The sequence below is a fragment of the Bos mutus genome, chromosome 26 (assembly GCF_027580195.1).
Source record: "Bos mutus isolate GX-2022 chromosome 26, NWIPB_WYAK_1.1, whole genome shotgun sequence".
Lineage (NCBI taxonomy): Eukaryota > Metazoa > Chordata > Mammalia > Artiodactyla > Bovidae > Bos > Bos mutus.
In genome coordinates this window covers 9637320-9657991 of record NC_091642.1, presented here as the reverse complement: position 1 = coordinate 9657991, position 20672 = coordinate 9637320, and the positions used below count along the sequence as shown (strand labels likewise).

The window sequence follows — 20672 nt, the reverse complement described above, 5'->3', positions numbered from 1 at the left end:
CAACCCACTCCAGTATTCTTGCCTGGGAAATCCCATGGACAGAGGAGCCTGGTGGGCTCTAGTCCATGGGGTCACAAAGAGTTGGACACAACTGAGCACCAAGCAATTGATACATTGAATAAACATAGTCTATGGTATGGTCAAAACACAAATTTATTTTTTGTCTTTGTCCCTTAAAATTTTTGTCAGGGTATTGTCTCCTGTTCCAGAAAGAAAACTCAGGCTGGTGCTCTGTAGAAGTGCTGGAGAGTGCTATGGCTGCTTTAAATCACAAACCAAAATTTTGGGGCTGCCAGACTGGGGGCCAGAGAAGATGTGGGCACTAAGCCTGGGGCTTGGACACTCGAGTTGCCCACCACTGAGTAAGCCAGGAGGCCTGGGCAGGATGCAGGTCACGCAAGGCTTGTTTCTACAGTTATAGTGACGTCTGGTTGAGGAGGATCAGAATTAACATAGTATCCGTCAACCACAGGGCAGGGATAAGAGGTGGGATGGGGTGGGGGGAACCTGAGACCACCTAGGAAGAGCCTGGGACCTTGGTACCATCTCAGGAAGCAGGGGGATGCCTGGGGAATGTTGTGAGTTTGTCAATGAGACTACTTCAAATTGATGCACAAGTGTAATTCATGACTCAAATTATAGTTTATTTCAATTCACTCTGGCCAATGGGTGTTGGCCTTCTCATCAACATTGATGAACAGGGGACTTCCCTGGTGGTCCGGTGGTTCAGACTCCGAGCTTCCGCTGCTGGGACCTGGGTTCCATCCCTGACTGGGGACCCAGGATCCCACAAGCTACAGAGCATGGCAAAAAAAAAAAAAGTAGTGAGTGGGAGATTTGTGATAGAATTTGATTGGGTTAAGAAATATTAACATGGTGTTTATTCCATCTGAATATTGTAGAGCAATTATCACCATGGCTTGTGATAAAGCCACAAACATATTCTTCTTAAAAAAAACATTATAATGAAAGAGTTTGGGGCTTCCCAAGTGACTCAGGGGTAAAGAATCTGCCTGCAATGTAGGAGACCTGGGTTCAATCCCTGGGTGGGGAAGATCCCCTGGAGGAGGAAATGTCAGCCCACTCCAACATTCTTGCCTGGAAAATCCCATGGAGAGAGGGGCCTCCCAGGCTATAGTCCATGGAGCCGCAAAGACCCAACTGAGTGACTGAGCTTGCACAAAGGAAAAGAGTTTATCTTCACATATTTTTCCCTTTCTAATAAAATGAAACATTTTGCTGTTTTTTTTTAATTGGAGTATTTCTTTCATTATGAAATTATAAATGACCAGAAAATTAAATTTTTATCACTCGTTGCAGCAATTTGTCAATGAGACTATTTTAAATTGATGCACAGTGATAATTCATGACTCAAATTATAGTTTATTTCAATTCACTCTGGCTGCTGTTCTGTCAATACATTAGAGTTTTCTAAAGTAGTTTGTGATCAGACACTTACAGGATCTGGAAACATACCTCCCAGAAATGTCAAGGATTTTGACAGCATCTATGAGGTCCAGCTTAAGCCCTAAACTGCTCTAAGCCTCAGCTGATCCCTTGAATCCATGGAAGATGGCTTCAGAGAGCCACCTGGTACATTCACCCCCCAAACAGCACGGGTGACCTGTGAACTGCTGATGACTTCATTTTTGCCTTTTAAATAAAATGTATGTATGCCAATAATAACTCAAAACACCCAGTGGTTTTCTAGCTATGAAAAAGTGAATACATAATGTAGATGAAGATTTGAACTTATACATGCCTAGGCACTGCCAGGTACCATCTCCCAAATCTTTCACTGTTATAGATCTGACTCTTATCTGTTCCCCAGATTCACGTTTTTAAAGGTCTTCGATTTCATCCAAGTCTTTTTAAATTTTTTTTTCTTTTTGGCCACATTGTGTGGCCTGTGGGAGCCTAGTTCCCCAACCAGGGATTGAACCCGCACCCTCAGCAGTGAAGGCGTGGAGTCCTAATGACTTGACCACCAGGGAATTCCCTGTCTTTTTTCTTAAAGTCAAAATCTTCCATGGTCTTTAAGGTCTCAAAGGAACTGAAAGGTTTCCACCTGTTACTTTCTGACGAGCCAGTGATTTTTCCGTCCCCCTGGACTGTATGTTTCTCGAGGCAGGGGTTATTCTATTCCTCCTGGTAGATTTCCAGACCCCTGCACAGTATGGCAGGTGTGGCTGTGCTTGATAAACAGGATGCTCCATACGTGCTGATCCACACAGTCATTTCTCGTTTCTTCATAAAAGAGGTCCCCCTTCACTGTTCTCCTCAAAACCCTGCCAGGACTCCATGTCCTCCTCAAAACCCTGCCAGGACTCCATTAAATGTAGGCTTCTCCGTAAGCTGTTTGAAGCCGTTGCCTTGCAGCCCAAACCACCTTTCTTTTGATTTCTTTATTCATTCGTTCATTTATCTATTTTTGGTGGTGCTGGGCCTTTGTTGCTGCGTGGGCTTTTCTCTAGTTCATGGCGAGCAGAGGCTACTCTCGTTGCAGGGTGTGAACTTCACATTGCACTGATTTCTGCTGTTGCAGAGCGCAGGCTCTAGGGCATGTGGGCTTCAATAGTTACAGTTTCTGGGCTCGAGAGCACAGGCTCAATAGTTGCGGTGCATGGGCTTAGTTGCTCCGTGGCATGTGGGATCTTCCCGGACCAGGGATGGAACTCATGTTCCCTGTATTGGCAGGCAGATTCTTTACCACCGAGCCACCAGGGAAGCCCCCAAACCACCTTTCTCCTGTTCCCAAATAAACCTGTTGCTGCAATGTGAATTTCCTTCCGTATTTGCAGCCAGGAGGCCCTGCTCAGAGCCGTCCTTTCTCGGTTCCCACACTTTGGTGTGGATCAGAATCCACACCATCAGAATCCGGAAAGTTTAAGCAAAAGATCTCCAGGTCCAATGCCAAACTTGATGTATCAGAATCTTGGGGGTGTGGGACCCAGGCATCTGTATTTTAAACCCTGATGGTTCTGCCCCCAACCGCATCCACCGACTCCAGTATTCTTGCCTGGGAAATCTCACGGACAGAAGAGTTGGTGGTCTATAGTCCATGAGGTCACAAGAGTCAGACACCACTTAGCAATTAACCACAACTGCACCCCCATCCTCACCCCCACCCCCAGCACAGCTCTCTGGCCTCTGATTTTAGAGCCAGTCCAAAGCAACCTCATTAGTTTACCACTGCATGTAGCCCTGTTGAAAAACAAAAGGGAAATTTGTGGAGCTCCTGTCCTGTGTAAGTTTCTATGGTTCAATGAGGAGCTTCCAGTAGATCCTGGAGGAAGCATCCCCATCCGCAGGGAAGGACCTCTTCACCTCTGGGCCACAAAGCAACAGAGACAAAGTGATTTCTGGTTCAACCAGGAAGCCAACTTAAAAAAATCTGGCTTTCTTACCTCCTCTTATCTTGAAACAATCTTTATAGTTTACTACTGGAAAGACAGGGGTTATCAAAGAGTTGCCAGATTCTAAGATCCACTAGAAACCTATAAGGAGGCAACGGATGGAGCAGAAAAGAGCTTTGACTAGTGAGGGGTTTGGGAGAGGCATTGAGTAGGCGATGTCTGAACTCTCCTTTTGTATTGGGAAGAAATACCAGGAAACAATCTTTTCTAATCGAATTATTTTGTTGACTCACACATTTTGGGTTCCATTTTTAACATTTTCGAAATTAGAAATCGTTTCAGTTGAGATACTTTTACTGTGCTGTTTCTTCCTTCTTCCTCTTTCAATTTGGCTATTAATCCAGTGGCAAGACTTCAGTATAATCCACGCCATATGATCATCATTAGTTCAGTTCAGTCACTCAGCTGTGTCCGACTCTTTGTGACCCCACAGACTGCATCATGCCAGGCTTCCCTGTCCATCAACAACTCCCAGAGCTTGCTCAAATCTTGTGCATCGGTGATGCCATCCAACCATCTCATCCTCTGTCGTCCCCTTCTCCTCCCACCTTCAATCTTTCCCAGTATCAGGGTCTTCTCCGATGAGTCTGCTCTTCACATCAGGTGGCCAAAGTATTGGAGTTTCAGCTTCAGCATCAGTCCTTCCAATGAACATTCAGGACTGATTTCCTTTAGGATGGACTGGTTTGAGCTCCTTGCTGTCCAAGAGACTCTCAAGAGTCTTCTCCAAAACCACAGTTCAAAAGCATCAGCTTTCTTTATAGTCCAACTCTCACATCCATACATGACTGCTGGAAAAAGCGTAGCCTTGACTAAGTGGACCTTTGTCAGCAAAGTAATGTTTCTTCTTTTTAATATTCTTTATAGAAAGTCAGCATTTCACTGGACCACCAGGTAAGTCTCCAACCATCATCATGGCATTCTGTATATTTTACATGGGGGACCCAGCCCTCCTCTTTTGTTGAGCGTGGAGCACTTTTCCGATCTCTCTGCTTTCAAGGAGAGAAGAGAGAAAAGTTCTACAGGAGAATTTCTTTCTTTTTTTTTTTTTTAGCTTTTTATTTTGTACTGGGATACAGCCAGTTAACAAACAATGCTGTGATAATTTCAGGTGAACAGCAAAGAGATTCAGCCATTCAGTACCTCTGGTGTTGACTTAAATAATTTTTATTCTATTATTATTTAAATGTATACAAAGAAGAAATGCGATATTCAAATGTGCTTATAGAACTCAATCCACTAAAGACAGATGTATACTCAGAATACTAACTGAACTACCCACCTGAGAACACTCAACTGAACGATATTAATCCAATCTAGTGAATAATGTGGTTTTGTTGAAACAAAATTGCTCCCACTGAGTTTCAAAAACACTTGACCTTTTTTTCTGGTCCTACATTTAATGTTTCTGTAGTTGATTTTTTTAATACTAAACTTTATATTTTGGATTGGAGTATAGCTGATTAACAATGTGATATTTCAGTTGACCAGCAAAGGGACTCAGCCACAGATATACATATACCCATTCTCCCCCAAACTTCTCTCCTATCCAGGCTGCCACATCGAGCAGAGTTTCATGTGCTGTACAGTAGGTTCTTGTTGGTTATACATTTTAAATATAGCAGTGTGTACATGTCCACCCCAAACTTCTTAATATGCCTTTCTCCCACCCTTCCCCGTTTGGTAACCATAAGTTCATTCTCTGAGTCTGAGTCTGTCTCTGTTCTGTAAATAAATTCATTTGTATCATTTCCTTTTAGATTCCACATATAAGGGATATAATATGATATTTCTACTCCTCTGACTTCCTTCACTCAGTATGACACTCTCCATGTTACTGAAAATGGCATGATTTCATTCTTTTTAATGGCTGAGTAATGTTCCATCATATATATCTACATGAGAATTCTTGAGAAAATAACAATTTAAGAAGAAAACCCACCTCCAACGGGGTTTTTCATCCCAGGAAAGGCACCAAATGTTGCTAGCAGTGAGGAGGAGGAGGAAGATGAGAAATGGATGGGGGTCCGGATGTGGGGTTTCTTACCTGGGACTGAGATTCTCGTGCGTCTGTTTGCACAGAAAAGTGAAAGCCTGTTGGGAGTTTTGGGTCTCAGTTTTCTTCATCTGTGAAGTGGGCTGAATCTCACCTGAAGAGTATATATGAAGCCTTGTTGTCAAGCTCGGGGTGCTGGGAGCATGACAGCTTTTGCAACTTGTCCTCAAGTCCTAGAAAATGGGACAGGATGGAAGATTTTACTAGCATTAAAGTCAAAATTCCTGATGGCCATGAACTGACATGCAGGAGCTGTCTATCTCTGGGCTTCATGGGCCACCATAGGATTCTAAGTGTAACCTCTGCTCTGCTGGAGCTGAGATGGGTTGGAGGAGGCAGTACAGAAGAGCCAATTTCCTCACCCTCCTCTTCATCACACTCCGGGCACCATCCTTCACCTGGGTAATCTGTCCATGAGACCACTTGGGAGATATTTTTTCAAGGCCTTGGAAACAAGAGAACTAATGTCTCTAAGAGAAGCAGGTGAGTTCAGTTTTACACTGATCTTGTTTCCTTCTTTGCTTTGCCTGCTAGGAAGCTTGGAGTCACAATTCTAACTAAGTTCCTTTAGTGGAGCCCCTTATGGTATTTCTCAATTTTGGGTTGAAATTTTACTCCAGCTTTGTTTTCCTAGCCTACCATTACTTTTTATGGTCTTGTTAAACATTTCTTTCGTTGCTGTTGCACCATATGTGATTTTGAAAATTGCATCACACTGTTTAGGAGCAAGGCAGGTGCAAACAAATTAGGAGAGAAATATCACATCCTGTCTGGGAATCTCAGGCAAGAACAGTATCATCAGGAAGCTTGTAGGGTCTGGGTCAGGCAGTTGTGTCCTGAGCTCTCCCCACTCTACTCACTTATTAACTATGATCGTGGGAGTAACTACTTCACCTCTGTGAGCCTCAGTTTTCCTCATCTGTGATGTGGGCTGAGTCTCACCTGAAGAGTGTATATGATGCTTGGTTGTCAAGTTCAGGGTGCTGAGAGCACAGCAGTTTTTGCAGTTTGTCCTCAAGTGCTGTTTGAGATCTTGCTGGGTGTGCAGTGCTGGGAAATGGAAGTTGTGCTTCCTGATTTCAAAAGGGGAGCCTAAGTAGTGATGCACGGAATAATTAGGGCTCAGTTCAATATGACATGTGAGCCAGAGGAAGGTGGAGAGGGAGGGGGGCTGACCCCATGGGTGTGGAGAAAAAGGTTTCATGGAGGAAGCAAGAGGGATTAATCCATTTTTCTGAGAATGTGTGATGCAATGACAGAGAAAGGAAAGAATTCTGAGCAGCCTTTTCTGGGTGAAGAGAACCAGGTAAAGCCTGCCCTGTGCCCTGGTGTTTTCTGCAAGAGGAAAGGGTTTGGCGCTGGGTCCTCCCAGTCTGGAGCCCCTCCTTGGAGCCCAGACCTCCAATGTCTTGATGTAGGACACACAGTTCTCCCCCAGCCTTGGATAAAGGCAGGCTGGCTCCCTTGACCTGAGCCAGCTCCCTACTGGACAGGGTTTCCCACTGCTCAATTCTCAACCTGATCAAATGTTCATTCAGTTAAATAGAGCCAAATGGGTGGTCTCTGGGGGATACTGCCCATGTGTGTGTGCAGTGCAGTGGGCTTTCCAGGTGGCTCAGTGGTAAAGAATCCACCTGCCAAGGCAGGAGACACAGGTTCAGTCCCTGGGTTGGGAAGAGGCCCTGGAGGAGGACAAGGCAACCTACTCCAGTATTCTTGCCTGAATAATTCCATGGACAGAGGAGCCTGGTGAACTACAATCTATGGGGTTGCAAAGAGTCAGACACGACCGAGCACACACACACATACACACACATGTGCACTGGCTCTCTGGGTCTTGTGTTGTAACAAGGAAGAAGGAAATATGGACAAAACATTTCCCATTCAAGGAACTAGCTGAGAGTCGGTGATACCTTTGTGGAGCCATCAATCACGTTTCCTTCTTCACTGGCCATGCATAAGAACTCCATTATGGCTATACTGTTTTTAAGGCAGTTTTGTTTTCTTTGGTTTGGCTGAGTGTTATGTGCTTGTCATTGCCCTGTACCCATTTACGACTCTTTTTTGTTCCAATTTCCTTGGAGTTTTTACAGCATGTGTTGTGGTTTTCAACACCCCCTGTCAAGGCCACAGCAAAGACTGACTTGAGGGTGGTTGATGAACAAAGCAGTGGATTTGAACCACTGCCTGGAACCTGATGTGAACCAGCTCTCTGGAGCCGAGGGGCCATGGATACAACTTCCCTGTCCCTGGGGCTGCACGTGGCGCCTGAGCTGACTTTGGACTACACTGGGCTCTTCAGCCAATGTGGGCAACAGATGGTCCTCCTTTGTAAATAAAACGCTCCCCTTCTGGGTGATGAGGGTCCTTTAGGATGCTCCACTTGGCCCGCTCCAACTGCTGTTTGGAACCACTGCCTCCATTCTCAGGATCAGAATAAGAGGCTGGACCGAGACGGCATCTCCAAGTCTGAGAGTGATGGCTTGGGCCTGATGCCTTTCCCAGGGGCCCTGTGGGGACCTGCTGGGCGCCTGTTAAGACCTGGGCTCCCCTTGTGTTTTCCCTCCAACCCTGGGGCACGGAGAGGTGTGGCGATCCACAGCACTGGGAATGGTCAGTCTGGGTTTGGATCTGGATCATTTATCCTCAGCAACACCCCCTCCTGTGATGCCCACATCACTTTCCTCTTCTGAATCGGTGCTGTTTCACTGGTTTGAAAGACCCATACTCCTTGTTGAAGGAGAGAGAAGGAGGTGGGCAGAGAGTTCTAGACCTCGAGGGGAAAGGGCATGGAGTACGGCTGAGGACAAGAAGGAAGGCCAGCCAGGTTGGAGGCCAGTGACCAGGGACCAGACATGGGAGGAGGAGGTGGCCATATCAGCTTATCCCAAACCAGGACTCTGGTGTAAGTGGGGGGATGCTGCACTTGTCACAGCCCCGGAATAGAAAGTGCCAGCAGAGCTGCCTGGGGACGACTGGATGCATAGTTCCTGCTCCAGAGGCTTTGCTGCGGGGCTCCGTCTTACAAGGAATGCCCTAGGATAGCCTCCGGAGGCTTTCGGCAAGGATTCATTTCATGGCTTTTAAAGCTCACTCCAGCTCTGTGAGGATAAAAGATTGGAGGGGGCAGAAGGACTGTGAGCCTGGCCAGGCTTGGGGTAGAGGGCTAGCTTTTTGACTGTGCTGGCCCTGGTGTCTCTCAACTAGGATACCTGCCGCTTGCCCCCAGATGCTGGCGGGTGGACAGCACTACTAAGATGAAGAGGGACCGACCTGTGGCAAAAAGGAGACCCCCTTCTCAGAGGGGCGGTCCCTGAATCGGATCCATCACCCCTGATTCTTTTTGTTTAAACATCTGTTAGTTTATGAAACAGTGATAATGAAAACTGGGCTTTAAAAACATCATCATTTAGCAAATAAAACATGGCAGCTTTGTGGGGACAAAAAGGCCCCTCAAATAAGAGTTATTTGAAACCTGACGGGGTTGAGAAAGCAAATGTCTGGGAACAGCAGGTCGGGATCGTGTCGGAGTGCAGAGCCCAGCAGAGCCTCGGTGCTGGGACGCCCTCTGCCCAGTGGCCTTCCTTTAGTCCCGTGGCCACACCCAGACCACAGCCACGTCCAGAACCTCAGGCTGACGCGACGCTCCCAGACTCCACTTCCAGCCAGCCTCCCTGTCCTCAGAACACCCACGTAGATGGGCAGCCACCCTCCCTGTCCTTAGGACACCCACACGGATGGGGAGCCAGCCTCCCTGTCTTAGGACACCCACACGGATGGGGACAGGTCTGGACCTCATTTCCCTGGTGCCTCCCAAGTTCACCTCCTCCATCCCCAGCCTCACCCTCCCTTTTCATCACACTCATGACCCCTCCGTTTCATCTGCCTTCCAGCCTCCCGCCCTTGGAACCATCTAAGGTTTTACCCGCCCCATGCTGGGTGAGGAGGACACCCCCATCCAGGGCCCTGGGTTGTTTGTCTTTCACTGAATCTTCTCTGGGGGCCCCTCTCCCATCCCCTCCAGGGCTGCATCTGCTGGAGGGGCAGGTTAAGCTTTTGTGCAAGTGGAGGTGACCAGCAGGAAGTTAGAAGTTTGAGGGGGAAGCAGGGACTGGGAAGAGAGAACTGGGGTGTGTGTGTATGTCAAGGTCCCTGAAGCCTTGGGAGCAGAAGGAGTCCATCAGGAGGAGGAAAGAAGAGGGGCAGAGGCCCCCAAAACGCTCACTGTCCCCAGTGCCCACCCTTCCTCCTGGGCTCCCTGTCTCCGTGTGACTTGGAGCAGAACTGGTCATCCTGTGCTCCCTTGTCCCCTTGGTCCCCACGCCACTGCCATCCAGTTGGCCCCCAGCTTCCGTTCCTGACTTCAGCTACTGTTATCGTCTTCCCCACTGCCACTGGCCCTGCTTCATCCCTGCAGCTCAGAGCCCTGCTTTACTCACCTGGGTGGGGAAGCCAGCAGGTTTGTTTAGTGCAGAATGACCCTCGGAGTCCCCGGGGGTGGGGGTGGGGGGCTTGTTGAAGCCCAGATGACAGGGCCCACTCTGCAGCCCGAGGCTCCGCAGTTCTGACAAGTGCCTGGTTGATGCTGATGCTGGTGGTCGAGGGACCACACTGTGGGAGCCAGTGGGTTAGTGTATCAAATGGCCCAATGAACCTGCGCTAGTACTTGCGACACAGTCTGGCCCATCCAGAGGAAAGGGGTTCTTCCTCACTCAGGTGCCCTCGAGCAACAATTAAGGTGCCCTTAGACCCATTCACCTTTGGCGGCACCTTTTCCCGCTGCACTCCTGTTACACTTCTGGTCGATTCTGACGTGTGTAAAAATCACCCACCTCCGCCTTCCAGGACCGGTACACTTGGTTTTGAGACTCAAGGACAAAAGTGATTTGGGTGCGTTTACTCACGGTTGGCTTGGCTGGTGGTTCAGTGTTTCTAGACGGTCATGCATGCGAGTGGTGTCTTCCATTTCCGTTTCATCCCTCCCTCTGTGTTATTTCCCAGTCACAGGCGAAGGCGTTGAAGGAGATGGGGATGAAGGGCCTTCCTACAGCTCAGGACTCTTCTAGACTCATCACCAGTGCCTCTGGACCACAAGACTTCTCCTCCTAAGGTAACTGAGTTCTTGTCTTTTAAGTTAACAAAAGACTGTCAAGTGCCACCCTTTTGAAGCAACGGAATTGAACATGAAAAACTATGAAAGGAACCAATTTGGCTGTGGCCCAAGCTCTCCTGTGCTCTGGTGGGAGGTGGTCTATCTGAATCTCTTTAGGTCTCACTTATCAGGGGCCCCATGTTGGGGATGTAGGAGGGTGACCATAATGACGAGCCTTTAGAGGAACCCAAAACAGTTCTTTATGCAGAGACGTCCAAAGGGTAATGACAGGCTCCACTATCTCGATGAGAGTTTCTTTTGGGCATCGCGCAGTTTCCTTGTTCTCATTCTTTGTTCCCCAAGCAAATTATTGGCATATAATTTGATCTTTCAAACAAAACAGTCCTTTAGTCAAAGGATACTCCTATTGCAAATGAATGAATTGGTCTTCCTGGCTCACCAGTTAGTGTCTGGCGAGTGTATTTAGTGTAACTGGATTTTCTAGAATCTGATCGCACTGGAGTGAGTTGAACTTGAAAAGGCTAACACTCCATTATGCTGACAACCCATGGGCATCCCTGCCTGAAACAGCCATTCCCATCGTTCCCCGACACCCTGGGTTTCCTTCACTTTGCTGTTGGACCTTCACTTTTTTTTTTTTTTTTACTTTTTATTTTATATTGGAGTATAGCCAGTTAACAGTGGTGTGATACATACACATGTATCCATTCTCCCCCAGACTCCCCTCCCATCCGTGCTGCCGTATCACATTGAACAGAGTTCTCTGTGCTATCCAGGAGGTCCTTGTTGACTATTCATTTTACATAGAGCAGTGTGCACACGTCCAGACCAAAGCCCTAAGAGTCACTTTCACCCACCTATCCCTTCTGGTGACCATAAGTGCGTCTCTAAGTCTGTTTATGTTTTGTCAATAAGTTCATTTGCGTCATGTCTTTGTAGATTTTTACAAATAAGGTATGCTGTGTGGTATTTCTTTGTCTCTGACTTATTTTACTCGGCATGACAACTCCCTAGGGAGGGTTCCCCGCTCAGTTGCAATAACCCCCTTGGAGGGAGAGTGTGCTGGGCTTCATTAACCTTTGTACCTTAACAGGAAAAAGTGAAGGAGGAAATAACTTCATGGAGATGGTCACAACTATGATTTTTCCTCCCTGGTTTTGCTGCAAGACGACTGGGCACCACAAGCTGCCTATACCACTTTTAACTGTGTTGGTCTAGATGTAGTGTTGCCTTTAAAACTATTCTCCCTTCACTCTTCCAGGGAGAAGCCACTTAGCATCTTTCGTGGGGCATATGTCAAAAAATTCTGCGCTTGTTCTGATGACCCTAGTGCCAGTTTTCCTGCTCTACCTGCTCCTTTGAATGTTTCTGCACAGCAGGGCATCCTGCGGTGAAGGGCACTTAGACACGAGGCCCACTATTTGAATAGAAAGAGTCTTCTGGGGGAAAGGGAAAGGCTTTGGAGTCCAGCGGGAAAATACCAGACTTTAGAGTCAGACTTCACTTCAAGCTCTGGCTATACCACTTTCTTTGTGACTTTCAGAAAGTTACTTAACTTCTCTGAGCCTCAGATAAGGAATCCCTGAAGCAGTTATTGAGCTAGTGTGAGATTTTGACCACCCTATCCAAATAGCCCTTCCTACCACACATACTCACCATTCTATCACCTTGCTCATTTCCTTCCTAATTCTCCTCCCACTCTGAAATGTTTCTCCCTATGGATTTACCTCTTGCCTGTTGTCTATGTTACCTTAGTTATAAGGCCCATGAGGGCAGTTCCGAGGGCATGCATGCTCAGTTGTGTCTCCTTCTTTTGAGACTCCATGGACTGTAGCCCACCAGGCTCCTCTGCCCATGAACTTTTCCAGGCAAGAATACTAGAGTGGGTTGCCATTTCCTACTCCAGGGGATCTTCTCAAACCAGGGATCGAACCTGCATCTCTTATGTCTCCTGCATTGGCAGGCGGGTTCTTTACCACTAGCCTCACCTGGCAAGCCCATGAGAACAAGGGTCATGTCTATTTGACTTTGGACTTCAGCCCCATTAGCTAGAGCAGTGCCTGGAACATTGTAAGTGATCAGCACTTATTTGTTGACTGAACAGGTGAATGGATAGCATAATCTATAGCATGTGGTTCACACTCCGTTGACGTAGAACTCACTCAAGCCATCTGAGTAAAGAGCCCTGGTCTTCCTCTTTCCTCTTCCTCTGTCCACACTCATTCAGTCAACTCATTCCACAAGTATTTCTTGAGCGCCTATGATGTGCTAAGTATTGTTCTGAGATTCTGGGGATACATCAGTGAGCAAAACAGACACAAAGTCCTGCCTTGTGGAGCTTGTGTGAGCAGACAGGCAAAAGAATGAGGAAGTAATATATAAGAAGGCCATCTGGTGAAAAGAGCTGTGGAGAGAGGAACAGCCAGGGAAGTGGGAGGGAGTGCAGTGCAGGGGTGGTCAGGAAAGGCTGCCCAGAGGAGACGATAGGTCAGAAAAGAAGGAGGGGAAGGGATGAACTCATAGCTTCCTGGGGGAAAAGTCTTCTAGGCAGAGAAGACAGCAAGTGCAAAGGCCTTGGGGTTGACAATTGGTAGGGTGGGCTGGGTGGAGAGAGGCCATGGGGGTTGAGTGGGGCCTTATAGACCATGGTGAGGGCTTTCAGTGTTATCCTGAGAAAGATGAGAAGAATGTGATGAGCCTGCTATTACCTATTATCAAGGGCCACTAGAGGGCTGTGTTTGTGACTGGAAGATTCTGAGGTTGGACCATGTTCAGCAGGGAGCTGTATCAGTCCTCCTGCTCTCCATCCTTCTCATGGGAGGCAGTTTCTGCCACCCTGGACACTGGCTTGGCTCTGCCAGTCCCTTCCCTCCCTGGACCTCGGTGTCCCCTCCTCGAGGCTATTGGTGACCCTGGAAGGCGGGAGGGCAGGTTTCTGCTCTTGACGACCACCTTTAGCAGCCAATGCCCACTGAGCACCTGTTCAGCTTGAGGCATCCGATTATAGAGGAAAGGATGAGACTCCGCTTGGTCCTCAGGCTGGAGGTTGGGGTGGGGTGCGGGTCCCTGGTAGCTTGGTTGGGAAGGCAGGCTCTCAGAGGGCAAAGCTGAGTGACATTGCAACAGTGCATCATGTACACCGTGCCCAAAGGGTTGTTACAATGGTAACAGTGGCTGACAATTAAGTCGGGTTACTCAGCAACAGTGAAATTAGATATTAGGGATCAACCTGACCCCCGAAGGGGAGCCATGGTCACCCAGACCTCCAAGGTCTGGAAGCAAACGGTGATGCCTCAGAGGCCACAGGCCCCGACTCTTCCCACCCAGGTCTGTTCCAGGTCACAGGGTGGCAGGTAGGATGTAGAGCCAACCTCTGGGGAAAGGGGCTTAGATGACCCAAGGTGAGGGCAGGTGCTTGCTCTGGGGAGCCCCCTGGGGACCCCAGCACAGTGTCCAGATGGAGCCCTGGCAACCCCAGGAGCCTCGCTGGGCCTCCAGGTTCTGTGAAGAGAGGGGCTGGCTTCCCTCAAGGAATCCCCAGCCCTGCCACAGGCTGCCCTTTGGGAGGACAGGGCTTGGGGGTGCTCGCTGAGCTGGCAGGGACTCCCTTGCCACACCCAGAGGGTTCCACTGACCTGTTCCTACTTGGAGCTTCCCTGTGATTTTCAGTTTAGGAAAGGGTTCTGTTGCTTAAATAAAGCTGTGAATGACCCCTACAGAGGTTTCTTCCCAAGGCCATGCCTCCTGGACTGAGGTCCAGCCCTGGGTTCTACCTTCCGGGATTTGCAAGAGCGGGTGTTCAACAGGTCGTAACCACCTGGAGAAGGTCATTGAAAAGCAGGGTCTGAGGGCCGAGTCTTGGAGCTTCAATGAGTTTTCCTTCTTCCCGCTGTCCTTAATGGCAGATTTTGCTAGGAAATAGAGCTCTGTGGCTAGGATTTTGCTAGGAAATGGAGCTCTGTGGCTCTTTTTCCACCCAGACACGCTGCTGACGTAGATGCTTCTAATCAGCGGGATGGAGAGAGAGAGGTGAGCCCTCTGAAAGGGGTGCGTCCCCCCGGGACCCTCCTTTCTGCACAAGAGGAAGCCCTCTCTGAACAGGGTCTGATAAAGGGCTGTGGGCCTTGGGCCAGGAAGGGGTCCTGGTGATGAAGGACCCACATGGGGGTGGCATGTGGGTCGTGGCCCCATGGTCTTCTTCCTGCACACCCAGGACCCCCACCTCCTTCCTGCTCCACTGACCTCACCCATCTTCCCACCTGGATGCCTCCCCAGTGGGCTTTGGAATGACGGGTAGGTCCCCTCCACTTCCTTCTTCCTGGTATCTTCTGAACAAAAAGCTCACAAGCCTTTGTTGTGTTAGGATCTTTACTGCTGACCACAGGGGGTAGAGGATGGAGTCATCGAAATGACAAGAATGAGGAAGGGCTGCTGTCCTTCATGCTCTGAACTGAGTGATCCATGAGGCTTCCTCTCCAGTTTTAGGGCAGGATTCCCCTCCCCCAGCCTCCACTGTCACACTGTCCTGTGTGAAGGTCACTCCTGTTCCTCATCTGGTTTTCCCACTCTTGGTTGCCAAATGACTCCCGATTGCATTTCGTCTCACTTCCTTAGAGAAACTGCCTCTGCCATTGAGTCACATGGTTTTTCTCCCCCTTAGCAACTTGCACTAATACTCTTGCTTATTGCAATGGTCACCATGCAGGTCTGTCTCTAAGACAAGACAGTCTGCTTCTGTGGGGGAGGGACCTTTTGTACCCCCTTCCTCCCCTGTGGATATTTTGTATTCCTGCCTCTTATTGCTTTGTTTTGCTGTGTGCAGGACGGGTGCACAATCATGGCACCCTTTTTTTTATGATCCTAAACCTAACGCTTCCGAATGCAAACAATCATAACCCCCTCTCATAATAACCATCATAACATAATAAGCAATAACAAACGATCATAACCATTCCTGTCATAATCATAAGAGGAATCCACTGTGGTATCTGGTCTTACGGGTTCCCTAGCAGATGTGTATCCTGCTTCTCCTCTCCTGTCACCTGACACTTATCAATTGTTGGGCTGCCAGTAGGACAATGGGAACCAGTCAAGTCCCTCGGAAATGTGCCTCTTCTCATCAAGGGGAGAGGAGGAATTGGGGAACAACAGGAAAAGCCATAGGATTGAAAAAAGGAATCCAGGGTTGAATGTAACTTTCATCTGGATGGAGCCTAATGCAGACATCTGGCCCGAAATCCTGCCTGGTGACCAATACAAGGCATGGGTTCCTAGTATCCTTCCAGAACGAAGCTGCAGGAGATCAGGGGTTAACAACTCATGGCAAGGAAGCTTAGGTGCCATCTCACAGTGTCGACATCTCAGCTGAAAGGCAAGACAGGGCTCACTCAGGCCAGGATAACAAAGGCAAGTCCTGAAAAGCCATATGCTTCTGACCGAGAGTTACTGACCATCAAGAGAATTTGGGGAGGGGAAAAAAAAAAATAGAACAACAGGAAACCTTCTAGGGAGTTTTACCAGGGAGTTTTACCAGAGTCTGGTGATAAACACCAGGGATCCCAAAGTTGTATCTATGTAAGAGAGGGATTGTGGGCAAAGTTGGAGGAGGTTGGAGGCAGGCTTGGTGGGTTTGCCAGGCTGGACAATAAAAAGGCTGAGTGCTAAAGAACTGATGCTTTTGAACGGTGGTGCTGAAGACTCATGAGAGTCCTTTGGACAGCAGGGAGATCAAACCAGTCAATCCTAAAGGGAATCAACTTTGAATATTCCTTGGACTGATTGATGCTGAAGTTGAAGCTCCAATACTTTGGCCACCTGGTGGGAAAAACTGGCTCATTGGAAAAGACCCTGACGTTGGGAAAGACTGAAGACAGGAGAAGAAGAGGATGACAGAGGATGAGATGGTTGGATGGGATCACCAACTCGGTGGACATGAGTTTGAGCAAATGCCAGGAGATGGTGAAGGAAAGGGAAGCCTGGTGTGCTGCAGTCCATGGGATCTCAAAGAGTTGGCCATGACTGAGCAACTAAACAAAAAAAGGGTCAGGCAATGTGAATCCAAGCCTGTGAATGGTTGGAAGTGGTTCAGTTCAAGGTCACATATTTCTCAGTTCCTGGGTTATGGAATGAGTATGAGACCCGGAAGTCGATGGCTAAAGCTAATATAAGCCCATGGAATCCATGGATATCTCTCATGTCTTCTCCTCTCCAATCATGTCTGCAATGTCTTCCTCATTTCTTCAAGGCCAGGGGCCAACAGAAGAGTGCCCTGCCAGCACAAACTATCCCAGAGATGCTTTTCCCCTTGGCACCGTGTCCTGTATTTGCTCAGCAGCCCACATCCTGCTCTGCCCTGAGCCTTGGAGCAGACTTCCCACAAATTCATTCACATTCTCCCAGATTAAAGTCAAGCCTATATTCAGGGAGCGCTTGAGAGACTTAGAGGTTCACCTAGAAGGAAGTTGGAAATTGCACTGCTAATATCAGCACTTTTGCAGTTGGGAAATTGCCAGACTGTCATACAACAATCAGTCTAACCCACCTAAATTGTTCCACAGATTAGCCATCGATTGTTAGAAAAGTCCCTGACTTCCTTTATCTTTATGGCACCAATACAAATATGGTATCCTGGAGGACACGCCTCCTTTTAACTACGAACCTATAAATATCAAGGCATTTTTACTGAGATTGAGAAGAACCCAGCAAAATGGGGATCTCCACAGTCATCCTTCAAATATGTCTTTTATTGGATCAAATTCTATCTACAGGTATTATATTTAATTATTACATTTGTTTTTCACTGCTGAAAATCCGAATCGTGGCAAATTATATCTGTTTCTTGGTGCTATTCCTTCATCTCAAGAGGAGTTTTATATCAAGAACGGGGGGATAGTTCTTTGGTGATCATTGTAATTGCAAAGATTTTTTGCTTTGTTTCTGGCTGAGAAATGCAATGGTTGTAGTTAGACAAAGCCAATCACTATGTCACTTGTCTTCAGTGAGTCACTCAACTAAGGAAATGATTGATTGGTTTTAGAAAAATTCCTGAAATTAAGGAAAAATGTATATTATTAAAACTTTGTTATCATTGATTAAGCCTGCAGTTTGTGTATTGACGAACATGGCCAGCAAAGATTGCTCTGTAAATGTGCATAATGTGACTTCTATCTGCAGGTGTGTCTGGCTTGATAATTAACAATTACCAGGCAAAATCAGATCACATAGCTGAGCACAGAAAAGATCATTAAGATTCCAAGTCTATGTCTGTCACTGCTTTATTTTTAAATTTTTATTTGTTTATTTGGCTATGTGGGGTCTTATCTGGGGCACGTGGGACCCTGGCTGTATCATATGGGATCTTCCGTCGCAGCACATGAGCTTAGCTGCCCTAAGGCATATGGGATCTTAGTTCCCTGCTGCTAAATCACTTCAGTCGTGTCTGACTCTGTGCGACCCCATAGATGGCAGCCCACCAGGCTCGCCCATCCCTGGGATTCTCCAGGCAAGAACACTGGAGTGGGTTGCCATTAGTTCCCTGACCAGGGATCAAACCTGCATCCTCTTCATTGCAAGGCAGACTCTTAACCACTGGACCAGCGGGGAAGTCCCTGTCTGTGACTGCTTTAGATAAATGATCTGGAGATTAGTTTCAAGCACATCTTTGTGTTCTTAGAATGTCAAGTGACAAAATGGACATGAAAGAGCCCTGGGCAAATCACCGAGACCTTGAACCGCAATGTCGCTTTACCGAGATGCTCAGTGAACAGGACGTTTAGCCAGTCTGTTTATCATTCCTCCCTTCCTGTCTGTCTCTCTCTCTCGTTCTCTTATCTTTCGCTGTCTCTGTGTCTAGGTCTGTGACAGGAAACTCACTGACGGGCAACACTTGCCTTCCCCTCTTGTCAGGAGGACCTCGGTGGGTACTGGCTCTGGACAGACTAGGGGCCAGAGACTATGTCTCCATCAGAATACTGGAAAATGGAAGGCAGTGTTCTTAGCTCTGGCTTTTATCAATATGAAGTGCATCCCCAGACTTGCACTGGCTCTGAAAAGTGACAGGGGGTTCACGTCAGCCCCTATGGGACAGGGAATGAACTGACCTGTCCTTATCTACAAAGGGGTCTTCCTTGATAGCTCAGATGGTCAAGAATTTGCCTACAATGCAGAAGACCCTGGTTCAATTCCTGGGTCAGGAAGATCCGCTGAAGAAAGGGATAGGATACCCTCTCCAGTATTCTTGGGCTTCCTTGGTGGCTCAGCAGGTTAAGAATCTGCCTGCAATGTGGGAGACCCAGGTTAGATCCCTGGGTTGGGAAAATCCTCTGGAGAAGGGAAAGGCTACCCACGCCAGTATTCTGGCTTGGAGAATTCCATGGACTGTATAGTCCACAGGACACGACTGAGTGACTTTCACTTCACTATCTACCAAGGCTTATGTAGAGGGGCTTACGGCACCCTCTACAAGTGGCTTGAGGGGGCTGTGGTTGTGCATGTGCACACACGTGCACAGACACGCATGCCTGCATTTGCATTTTAGCCTTGAGAATTAAACCTCTGCAAAGTGGTTGCTCTGTACCAGGTATTCTGTGAGACAGACACCTACCTTTTCTTGTCTAAATCTGCTGACAATTCCCAAGTTGGGTATCCACCCTGCAGATGAAGAAACTGAGGCTCAGAGAGGTTCTGTGTCTTGTCTAAGGTCAGCAGTTGTTGCAGGGCTGGGCCAGGATTTGAACCTGGAGGAGGTCTGCTGGCATTTGAGTAAAGGATTTGTCCAGTTAGCTCCCACTGTTTCTTGCGGAGAACTCGGCTAAGGAGATGAACGGTGGCTTTCAGGTCAGCGCTGGAGCCCTGTGGAGGAGCTCCATGCTGGGGAAACCCAGGCAGCAGACACTGCCCAGTTCTAGTCTCTGCACCAATTCTTGAGAAAAAGTCAAAGAGTTCAGGTTTGTGCTGGTCTAAAGCAGCCATGAAACTCCTTCTGCTCCTGGCAATGTCTTTGGTTCTGCCATTTACCAACTCTGGGCCTTTGCAAGCCTCAGTTTACTCACTGATAAAATGGGCTTGTGTTCCAGCTTCATAAGGTTGTACAGACATGGGCTCACCCATGTGGTGTCTGGCATGTGGAGTGTCTGGGCACCATCCACCGTTACTCTTCTGGGCATAATCCTAACACGACTTCATAAATGCAAGGCAGCATGTTGGATTGGATCCTAGAAAAAGGAAAAACTGGTGAAATCCAAATAAAGCCCGGAGTTTTATCAGTAGGAGTGTACCCTTGTCGGTTGGTAATTGTGACAAATGTAGCTTGGTCATAGGAGATGTTATCATGAAGGAAAATTGGGTAAGAGGATATGGAAACTGTATTTTCTGCAACTTTTCTGGAAACTTATTTCAAAATAATCTTTTTTTTTTTTTTAAACTCAACTTCCCTGGTCTCATTTCTTCAAGGTCAAAATGAGAAAGTAATAATTGCTTACGATTAGTTAATGCTTGTACTTCCCCTTTTCACAGTTTATCAGGGATTTGGGCAATAATTAACACATTAAAAAGAAGGAGGAAATTGTAAGATGTCCTTAGGTGGCTGACACTGGGCTGGGGTAGGCACTTCTGTTATCTTTTAAATAGGTCCCACAGATGTCTAATTATTCCCTCATCAGCTGTCTTCGCTGCAACTTGTCTTTACTGCACAAGCTACCCTCTGGGTGTTAGGTCACTCAGCCCAATCTAGGTGTGGTATGTTCCAGAATGAAGAGGAAGTCCAAGGCCACGCCCAGAGCCTGAGTCTCAGCCAGGCACTCAGGACCCTTGCTTCCAGCCTCAGGTCTCTCCACAGCTGGCTTGACAACCCCCACCAGGGTTTCAGTTTCAACCTGTCCCCTGCTGTTTCCACCCCATGATTTTATTTGTTCTGCCCCTTTTCCAGCAGGATGCTTTCCAGCAGGATGTCTTACAGTGCAGAGCACTTCTGTCCCCGCCACCTTACACCCTCAGGAGCTGCCTCTTGCTGTGGTGACTGCTCTCACGCTGTTGCCTCCACCTGGAACACAGTCTTATTCTTCCCCTCCCCACCTCCTCAGCTCTGGCT

General features: G+C 47.8%; 1 protein-coding gene and 1 long non-coding RNA gene across 3 annotated transcripts in view; one reads left to right on the top strand and one right to left on the bottom strand.

Annotated features, from left to right (window-relative positions):
* Window positions 1–336: 336 nt before the first annotated feature.
* Window positions 337–19904, bottom strand: LOC138985823 (uncharacterized). Of its 2 annotated transcripts, none has more exons than XR_011462784.1 (3): window positions 19188–19904; window positions 5464–5645; window positions 337–794 (listed from the first exon to the last, which is right to left on the bottom strand). It is a non-coding gene; the product is annotated as an uncharacterized lncRNA (long non-coding RNA). The 2 variants fall into 2 exon arrangements; XR_011462785.1 differs by lacking the exon at window positions 337–794 and adding an exon at window positions 2796–4408.
* The window catches only part of DMBT1 (deleted in malignant brain tumors 1), a 67373-nt gene continuing 63922 nt past the window's right edge, over window positions 17222–20672 (top strand). Inside the window, 1 exon segment of the mRNA XM_070363768.1 lies at window positions 17222–17352. Within this exon segment, the coding sequence (XP_070219869.1) occupies window positions 17292–17352 (61 nt within the window). The 5' untranslated portion in view covers window positions 17222–17291.